At 43.1% G+C, this 10,507-nt stretch overlaps 1 protein-coding gene across 1 annotated transcript in view; it reads right to left on the minus strand.

Annotated features, from left to right (window-relative positions):
- Window positions 1-2,080: 2,080 nt before the first annotated feature.
- pdzrn4 (PDZ domain containing ring finger 4) overlaps window positions 2,081-10,507 on the minus strand; it is a gene marked incomplete at its 5' end in the record, with an annotated part of 14,707 nt that continues 6,280 nt past the window's right edge. Inside the window, 6 exons of the mRNA XM_025057150.1 lie at window positions 2,081-2,654; window positions 2,743-3,783; window positions 4,737-4,850; window positions 5,067-5,168; window positions 6,640-6,702; window positions 8,741-8,837. Coding sequence (XP_024912918.1) covers window positions 2,082-2,654; window positions 2,743-3,783; window positions 4,737-4,850; window positions 5,067-5,168; window positions 6,640-6,702; window positions 8,741-8,837 — 1,990 coding nt within the window. The remainder of the gene's footprint in view (window positions 2,655-2,742; window positions 3,784-4,736; window positions 4,851-5,066; window positions 5,169-6,639; window positions 6,703-8,740; window positions 8,838-10,507) is intronic.

Consider the following 10,507-nt stretch of genomic DNA (forward strand, 5'->3'; position numbering starts at 1 on the left):
ACACCCAGCATGTGTTTTTAGGGGCTATGAATTTAGGTCAGAGGTTAGGGCTATTTCAGATCAGCCTCACTAAGTACAAGTTAGTCAGTAAATCTACAACAACCGGCGATTGTTAAAAACGTTGACGACAACGGCTTCAACGATGTTTTTGAAAGTAACTACTGACGCGTTCTGCAAGACCACAACTAGTAGACGTTTACATCCTGAAATAACTAATCTGGCTGCAAACCATAAAAACCAATGCTCTACGCTGATGATATGACGATGTGCATGAGTGATCCAGTCGGCAGTGAATCCCAAATTAAAGTCAGTGTGAACAAATATGTGTTCACTTTGCTTTAACAACCAGAGGATTGATATGGTATTAACTAATACGGGAGTCGATTCAGGTCTGAAAACCGTATTAGTTTTACTCTTGCATGATATTTGTGACATTTTTTTTCAGATAATTAATTCCATGACTTGGACTTGGACACCTGTTCCTGGTGAAAAAAAAGTGAAGAATACAGCACTCAGACAGTGTCAACTCAAACGGACCTTGATGTTTGGATTTAAGGACAGAAATCATGAACAATGTTCACGGGACATTGACGTTACACTGTAAAAAATGTTTTTCTTACAAAACAAGCTGCGAAATGTACAAATTGCGAAAAATATCGTATTTTTCCTCATTAGGTATAAAAAAGCTGCCTCAAACGAGGCAAATGAAGTCACTTCATATGTAATGAAAGGGAAACAGATACAGTGTTGACAGTAGAAAGTACTCAGAAGTTCAGATCCAGACAGTGGAGCTCGTGTGGGTTTGTAGGCTTCAAGGACACTGAGTTGGTATGGCTTTGGACAGGACAGAAAATGTGGGCAACATTTGGTTATCTACTAGCCCTACCGCTAGCCCACATTGAATCAACACTAATATCAGTGTTTTTCCAGTCTTTTATCTGAGCATTCAGTAGAAAGACTTGAGTTTTGTAGAAGGACAAAACACATCAAACCAATTCTTAGGAGAATTCAATCATCACTCAGCCGTTAAATAAAGTAACTCTGATGAACCTCAGACACGTTCAGCTGTTGAGTGAGAATCCTTTCACTATTTACTAAGTTATGTTTCTTACCAGCAACGTTGATTACTGGAAGAAAAATACTGGTCTAGAGAAACTAGCGTTAACCTTCCCGAGGCGTGTAGAATACCACAGAACACAGTGGTGAAGATATGGCACCCTAGAAACGTCGGCTGAGACCAAACATCTGCCTAAAAAAAGTGCTTGAATCTCGACTTGCGACATGTACAGATTAAAGGCTGGAATTTAAGGAGGGAATGTTTCTAATTGTGGCTAACCTTTAGAGACTTATATTAAATAAACGCAAAAAATGCTATGGACAAAACAACAAAAGTTTGATCTTGAAACGATGATCGTAGCAGAGTCATGCTTTGGGGCTATTTTTTCTGATAAAACAGTAGCTTTAGCAAGTTAGAGAAAAATTTAAAAACGTAACCTGCCAGCACAAAAAAAAAAAAAAAAAAACATCTGCAAGAAAACCTTTGGTGTGAACATGAAATGTCCTTACGATCGTAATCATTTTTATTACTAATGTTTACTCTTTTGTCCTCCTCTCTCTTCAGGTCAAATGTGTTGTTTTAGTTCAGTTTAAAAGGATTTTGAAAATTTTCAAACATACAAATTTTAGAAAATGCGTTTAAAAATAAACATCTTGAATTATCACACAGGTGTGTAGAAATGCTGGCTGAAAGTGTTGTTCTTGTCGGTACCAACCAACATGATAATAACCTGACATTTTCCAAAAGAACCAGTGTATAAACGTGTAAAAGTCAGGTTTTCTATCGTATGGCTGATGTCGTGCACTGAAGGATTGTGAAGTTGTTACAGTGATAGTTACAAAGGTTCTTCAGAAATGCTACAAAGTACTCAGCAATGAAACTTCAACTCTAAAAAGACACTTTTTTTTCTCTTTTTAAATATCAGTAGTTTCCTTGAAAGCAGTTTGTGTAGATAACGTGTACATGTGTTCGTTAGACAGTTGTGACAGTGTAGATAACGTGTACATGTGTTCGTTCGTGTTCGTTAGACAGTTGTGACGGACAAGAAGGCGTTGTGGACTTTCGAGCTCTCAGGAACTCTGGCTCCGTGGCTCATTAACTCCTGGATGGTCATCCAGTTGTCGAGGATCTTTTTGTTCCGTTTCTTCATCATCTTTTTGTGACTGAGCTCTAAGATATTGATCTCCTTCTTGCCCTCGGCTCCGCTGGCCGTGCCCTCCTTCAGACACTCTAAGCGGCTTTTCTGCATGAACTCCCTCCTCTTCCTCTGCTCCCTGGCCCGGGCCAAGTGCTGCTTTCGCTCCTCTTTGCTCCAGTATCGGCCCATCTTCATTTCACTCATAGCGTCGTCGTCCGTGGTCATGCCTCCGCTTCTCTCCTCCCTGATCCTGAGCGCCCGTTCCCTCAGGATGCGATCACGCGCCGGCCTACGGGCCACGTAGCGTGTACCGTCTGCGCGCACTTTGACCTTCCATTCCAGACGCGGTTCCCCAGGGCGTCCGCTCCTGTGCACCGGATCGCGGCAGACACTGAGCAGACTCAGCTGGCTCTGGGAGTACTCCAGGGAGGAGTGCTGCTGGAGCAGCTGCATGTAGCTCTGCAACACAAGGAAAGACTGTCATCACAAGTGGATCACTCAGGGGAAAATCTGGTTTTGGTTGAAACATTTCTTTTATGGCACAAACCTGGAGTTGCCTGGATCCTCCTGGGCCTGAATAAGGACTTGTTTGGTACGAACAGCCATATGGAAGTGCTCTCCTGGATTCCCTGCTCCTACCTTTCTTCTCACACCTCTCGTCATCTGCGGGTAGGGCAGGGTCTGACTCCGACCTGGATTGGTTGCTCTGGTCAGGGCTGCTGGAGATAACGAGTCCTGGCTCTGCTGGTCTGCTACGACTGGGTGTACCATGAGGCTTAGGGATGGGGATTGGGCAGGAGGGTGTGGACGAGGCCAGTCTGAGGTTTTTCTGGTTGGTGATGGCGATGTGTCTTTGTAAAGAGTGGTCCGGAGAGCGTTCCATACCGAGCGGTGTGGACCTGGCACTCTCTGCTGTGTTGTAGGCACTGGAGCTGTCCTTCTCCCGGATCTTGTCACTCTCTGGGTGTTCATGGATGTCGGCCAACCTGCTGTGCAGTTTGTGCCCATCCTTAGGGCTCCGTCCTGGTGAGCAGGGAGTGGAGTCTAAAGTCTGGCGGAGTTGATGTGCCTGCATGATGCTCTGACATTCCAGCTCGATGCTTCTCAGTTCCTCATTGAGCATCTTTAACTCATGCTCCACCCCACTCCCTTCTCCTTCGCTATCCACACCGTCCCCATCCCCGCTGCCTTTTTCCGTAAGGCTGCACTCTATGCTGTGTCGGATGGAATACACCCCGCACTCCCCTCCATTTCGTATTTGACACTTCAGTTCCAGCAGTTGCTGAAAGCAGTTCTCTAAGCCGAGGATCCCGCCTCCGCTACTAGGGATACTAACCATGGCCTCGTGGCCCTGGCCTTTAGACGGAGTCCTTTGACTGTGGAGGCCCTGTGGATCATCTGTCCCTGCCCTCGTGTGTGGATGCTCTGCCCTCCATCGGTCCCTGAGGCAACGGGCGGGGCTTCTTCTGTGGAGCCTGGCCAGCAAGGGTTGATGGTCAGGACTGTCTGTGCTGCGTCCTAAGCCACTGTCTTGGTTGATGGAGGAACATGTAGCTGTGTCTGTTGTCATTTCTTCATCAGCTTGATGCTGGTTAAAAAACAAATTGTTGCTGTCAAACTTTGTATGTCCAGAAATTTGACTAATGTCAACTTGCAGAATTCTTCACATGCACATTTCACTAGAAGTAAAAAGCAAAAATACAGAACAAGAACTTTTTGAAAACTGAAGTGTTTTTTTCAAACTCCATTGCCGAAGGTTGCATCAGAATGGACACTTCCTGTCTAGGTTTAAAAGTGGACCAAATCACCAAAACAAGGGAAACAAGCCAAACCCCCTCTCCCCCTCCAAAACAAAACAAAAAAACACAGCAGGTTCATTCTCATTTGAATTCCCCTGAAACCAGACCAGGAACACACTCCTTCCTATTTGACTCTGCTCATTAAACACGATCCCCATTGGCCACAAACTATTTTTGTAGAGGTTAAAATTAAGTTTTGAAACTTCCACTCACTTTTACTATTAAAAAATGTACATTGTTAATTGTTTTTTTTAGCTGTGGAAGTTAAAAAATGTGCAAATTAAAAAATAGCCACCTTTGGTTTTGAAACTTCCACTCACTTTTACTACTAAAAAATGTACGTTGTTAATTGTTTTTTTTTAGCTGTGGAAGTTAAAAAGCCTTTAGTCTATAGAGCAGTGGCTCGTAACCTTTTTTGGCTTGTGACCCCATTTTGACATCACACATTTCTGGCAACCCCAGAGACATTTTTATTAAATCATGAAGTAGTTTTTGATCTTGTTTGTTATCATGTCACGCCTGAGCCAGATTAGTCCACAGTGACATTTTATTTTCCCTGAAATTTTGTCAATATTCTTTTTAATCTTTATTAGACATTTCAGGCGACCACATGTGGCTTCGCAACCCCCAGGTTGAAAAAGGTGAGCACAGAGGGAGTTGATACGACTTGTGATTAATGCAGCTAACAGTAGATCTTTCATATCTGGTCTCCGACTCGCCCTGTTGTCGTCTTCCCTCTCACCTCGTCTCCTCTGTCAAAGCGCTGCTCTTTCTTTCTCCTCTCCTCCAGAAGCTCCATCTTCAGCTCCTCCACCAGCTCCTGCTGCTCATCATCCAGCCATACCTCCTCCTCCAGCTGCAATCAAAACATCTTGTCAGGAAAAAGAGCCTCTGTCACAGTGTGTGTGTGAATGATTGTGTGTGTGCGTTTGTGCAGAAGCAATACAGGAAAAAAAAAATCCCGCTGACAGTTGTGTTGAGTGGAGAAAGCAGTCGTCAGGCAGCTGACGTTATGTGACATGACATACGGAGCGGGGAGCCAATGTCGGCACGTGGGTGTGTGCGTGTTTACCTGGATTTCGGGTCTTGTCACCAGCAGTACGATGCTCCTTGCTTCTTCACTTGACAACAAGGCAACGGCTTTCTCCCTGTCTCGCACCTCGCACCCATTTATCTGCACATCAAACACAGCCGTAGTTGGCGGGGGTTAACTCAAAAGACCTACATACCATAGAAAAGATAGTTTGTGATTTTATTGTCCATGTCGCTGCCAGGGATGAAAAGACGAGTAATAAAACCATCCATTTTTATTACTACATATGAGGAACCTTATTTCTCTCCCTCCATTAGTTCCTTCTCTGCTCGTTTTTTACCCCTTCCTTCCTCCTCCCACCTGCTCCCCCCCCCCCCCCCCTCCTCCCTCACTTCTATCACCTCTATCCAATTGTTTGGGGGGAAGAAAAAACAATGTGCACTGCTGCATGCTTGGTAAAGAGAGTCAACTGCATGTGCGCATCGTCGGAGCTCAGGAGGGGCTGCTCGCACCACACATCCAGACAAACAATTAACTGTTGTTTGACAAGTGGCGTTCATCTTTTCCTCACTGGAGTAATGGGGCTGTCAGGGGGAGGTAATTGGGCCAGGAGCACAGAGGGGCTTGAACCCCACATTTATCCACACTGCAAACGGACACAGTATACTGGGAGGAGGCAGGTATTCCAAAACAGGTACTCTGAAATGTGTACTCTTAACAGGTACTCTAATACAGGTACTCTAAAAGATGTACTCTGAAATTACTCTGAAATGTGTACTCTTAACAGGTACTCTAAAACGGGTACTCCAATACAGGACCTCTAAAATGGGTACCCTCAAACATGTACTCTAAAATGGGTACTCTGAAACGTGTACTCTAAAACCAGTACTCTAAATCAGTTACTCCAAATTCATTGTCATTCTTGGTCCATACACTTGAACAAAGACCTCATGAACAATACTCTTAACAGGTACTCTAAAACAAATACTCTAAAACGGGTACTCCAATACAGGACCTCTAAAATGGGTACTCTCAAACATGTACTCTAAAATGGGTACTCTGAAACGTGTACTCTAAAACCAGTACTCTAAATCAGTTACTCAGTTACAAATTCATGGTCATTACTTTGTCCATACACAAGAACAAAAAAACTCTACTAATTATTAATAACGGTACCAGACTGGACTGTAGGTATTAACGGGTTCTAAAGGTGCAATTCTATACAATTTGTAGCTCAGACCTCATTGTGCACAGAGGTCAAAGGTCACAAAATCCCAAACGTATCACAGCTACGGCACCAAAAATGTAAAGAAAAGAGAGCTGGTCTGGTCTGTTGAGTCTGACCCAACATGTGGTTTTGTATAATAAGACTAGAATCCAGAGAGAGACAGAGAGGGAGGGAGCGCTGCTGAAGATGATGATGTAGTAGCTGGAGTAACAGCTGATTATGACATATAAATTCTTTATGTTGTAACGGTACACACCACACACCAGCGGATTCTCTCCACAACACGGCAGAAGTACATTTTCTTTCATCTTGTGAATGATGTAATGGGAGCCATGTGTGTATGAGCTCATTTCAGTTGGTCTGAAATGGAACTCAACTCCGCACCTGTAAAATACGGTCTCCTTCCCTGATGCGTCCATCCTTTGCTGCTATACTGTTTGGTTCCACCTGCAGGGAGGAACATGGAAACGAAGTCAGACACGAGATCATTGTCTACTCATCTCTACCATCTACGGAAAATTTGATGAGGTTTTTGGAATCGTAGTAATTTGACTTCCCCTTTGGGTGACAATATTAAGACAGATTTTTTGATACTGCGGTTTGGGTGACAATATTAAGACAGATTTTGGATACTGTGTGTGGCTCTGAGGTCTAGGGCTCTTTACTGTGTCACATGTCATCAGCAGGACCTTTTGGGGTGTTGCCTGAATGAAATTTCTGTTAAGAAATTGAACTTTTTATGAGTTCATTTTATTCTCCGCTCGTGTGAAAAGCACGATTTATTGCATCTAATTTTTTCCAGAGTGGTATCTGGTGACTCTGAACCATAAAATGAAAGAGACTGAGTAGGTGTCGTCACTGAGGCACCGGTACAAAAGGAAATACAATAACAATAACATAAAAAAGGCTGTAGAAGTGTTTATGGTGCAGACACGACTGTTGTCGCCCGATGAATCAACATCTCATATGCTGTTGAACATTCATCCCTGTGGATACGCATCTGAAACAGCACGTCACTGTAAACTCACAGATATCACTTGATAAAATTTGTTTTTTTGTTTTTTTTTTTGCACGAAACCTTGACAGAAAAGCAGAAAAGAAAAACATCACGCACTTCCCCAGAGTTGCCCCAGTGCTATCTTTGTATAAATTCTAATGAGGGAAATTAACATTTTTATCCTTCTATCAGGCAAACAAAAATAGACGTGAGCGGTCGGCGGGGGGGCTGTGTCTGTCGAGGTTCAGACGGCGCTCAGGTTGTTTGTGGTTTTTTCAGTAGCATAATAATAGAGTCTTTGTGGAGCTTAAGACGCCAAAGACGGAGGCAAAGCCGCCAGGGTGGGCAGGTTTACGGAGTGTACACCTACCATTTTATTATAAAGGCTGAAAGAGTTAAATATACCACAGCCCCTTGTATGTTCTGACAGTCACATGGTCACAGCTGTAACATGATCCAAACTAATTGGTTTTCATGCTTTTCATTTCGTGTCGTTAACCCAACAGAAGCCGCACCTGCAGTCGGACTGAACACTGTTCTTTTGTCGTTGTTTAAATAACTGTTATGTTTCATCTTTGTTCTGTGTGTTTGGTTTTAAGAGATAACCTGCACCTAATGAGCCCGTGTTGTGTTTAAGGTCCCGCAGTGATCGATTATACACTTCACTTAAAACGAGAGGAGACTCAAAGGATGAAAATAATGTTTTAAACACGAGCTCCTTTTTTTTTTTTTAATTCAAGGCTGGTTCATTACCTGTTGATATTTTGGTCTTTTTGACTCATTTTTTAATAACCACTCTTACCTTCGTCACATCTGGATATTGGGAATTTTATCGTCTGTCTAATTAGTAGCCGATAAAAGAAAATAAATGAGCCGTGAGTTTGGTTAGTTTTTCGAAAAGTAGGTTGTTTTCTTTACTTTTAGTTTACCTCAAGGTCATAACATTGTTGTCACAACAAAGTTTTGTCTCAAAAACCCATAAAGTACCAGATAATCTAGGTTCTTGTACCAACATGAACTTCAAATCTGAGGTTGAAAACAACTTCCTGTGACCCAGATTTGGCTAGTAGTAGTTCATAGTTTGGGTTAATTCCCAATCTTTTTTGGTGTGTGACCCCATTTTGATTCACAAATTTCTGAATTTTTTATACATTTATATCTGTTACGCTGCTACAGGCCAAGACTGCTGGAGGAACTCCCATGGTGCCCTGACTTATCTTACATTGTAATGGCGTGTCTGCTTTTGAAACACACAATGTCACATCACACAGGAAGACGGACACAGAGGACACCATGTAGTGTCCACAATATCCAGTTGATGACCAGTGACGGCCTGTTAAGTGACTTTGGTAAAAAAAAATCTCTCTCGTCTGTAATTTACGTCACTAAAACTATCTTGTATTTATCGTGGATGCTAACTTAGATCTGTTCGTATGTGTTGATGTTGCTGAGTTAACAAAATGGATTAGCGTTAGCGTCGGTGCCGACCTGGCTGACGTAGATGCTGGTGTCCTCCTCATCGTCAGTCCTGTAGCACAGCGTCAGTCCAAGCTTCTCCTGGCTATTCTGTCGGCACAGTTCCCCACTTCCTGTGTGACAAACACACACACACACACACACACACACACACACACACACACACACACACACACACACACACACACACACACACACACACACACACACACACACACACACACACACACACACACACACACACCAACACTGTTTAGGACTGATAACGTTAACGCCTGTTGTGAGCCCATGCAGACTGGAAAGATTCCAGAACCATATAATTTCATGGATTTAATGATACCACCCACGGCAGACTGAGTTCAACTTGATTTTTACGCAGCACATAACTGTTACTAATCACACTGGGAGTGTTTTACTGTCCCACGGCCGTGAGTCTGTTAAACAGCTCTGGGCAGAAACAGATCCGTTATTTTTCTGCTGATGATGAACAAAGAGCCAGCTGTGGGCGAAAAAGAGTTCATTTGAAACTTAAAAAAAAATTGTGGGAAAGGGAAAAAAAATAAATGTTCAGGGCATAGATAAATGTTCTTGAGATAAAATTAATTTCTGTTGTCACTTTTTGGCTAGCATCGTACTCCATTTTTATAATGTAATCGCTATGGTTAGCAGCCTAGCAACAGCTAAATTTGGACAACATTAAGCTATCTACAAGCTAAACGTTAGCACGTAGATGAAGTCCAGTACAATCATAACCTAATGAACGATAAATAACAAAACGTCCATGTTTTTCCCCTTTGTTTTCATGCAGAGAAGTACAAGTATATGAAATATTTATAATTATTTATTCATATAAAATGAAATATCATTTTCCAGACAACACTACAAACATGTCTGTGTAATAAAATGAAATATCATTTTCCAGACAATACTACAAACATGAAGTGTTTGTGACTTTTGTTTATTTTTAAAATTCATCAAGCGGGCCACATTAAACACCCTAGCGGGCCAGTTTCGGTCTGTGGGCTGTATGTTTGACACATCAGTGTTATAAGGTCTAATGTTTAGCCACCTTACTGCTGCAGTTTCATAGACGATGGCAGCAAAAACACAGCTGCAACACGCCATCTGTGAATGAATGAAACTGTCACTGCGCTGTAACTTATCACACTGACACCAGCGTGTGTCCGTGGAGCAGGCGAGCCTTTGATGGGCGTCTCCGCCGATAAAACTTCTCCAAATTTAAAAACATTCTCGCAGCCGCCCGCCTTCAGATCTCTGCGGTGCGTGAAGGCAATCACACAAAGATAACGCCACCGCTAATCTTTATTAACCCCTCGCTGCCAAATTAATATCATCGCTGCGAAGTTGCAGAAGGAGGGGTGTGGCGCCGAGCGTGGAGTGAAGAAGAGGATAACAGTGGGGGGAAGGGTGTCGGAATTAAACCTCAATCCCCCAATTTCTTTTTTTTTTCGTCATGGGGGGAGAACGATAGCAGAGATTGACAGGGGAAGTAATTAATTTCTGTGGCATTTAACCCCCGGTGCAGACAGGCCTGACCTTCAAAGGTTGTGCTGTGTTATGAGTTTATAATACTGTAGCCAGACTGGAGCATCACTCCCTGCTCCACACACACACACACACACACACACACACACCTTCACAGACTGATTTGTACGGAGCCCTTGGTGAAATACCCAGCAGCATATGGTGAGATCAGACGGTATTAGCACCTTCATGTCGACACACGTTCACTGTTCTGTTCTGTGCTGGTGGTGCAGT

Source organism: Cynoglossus semilaevis, chromosome 8, assembly GCF_000523025.1.
Source record: "Cynoglossus semilaevis isolate Cse_v1.0 chromosome 8, Cse_v1.0, whole genome shotgun sequence".
NCBI classification, from domain to species: domain Eukaryota; kingdom Metazoa; phylum Chordata; class Actinopteri; order Pleuronectiformes; family Cynoglossidae; genus Cynoglossus; species Cynoglossus semilaevis.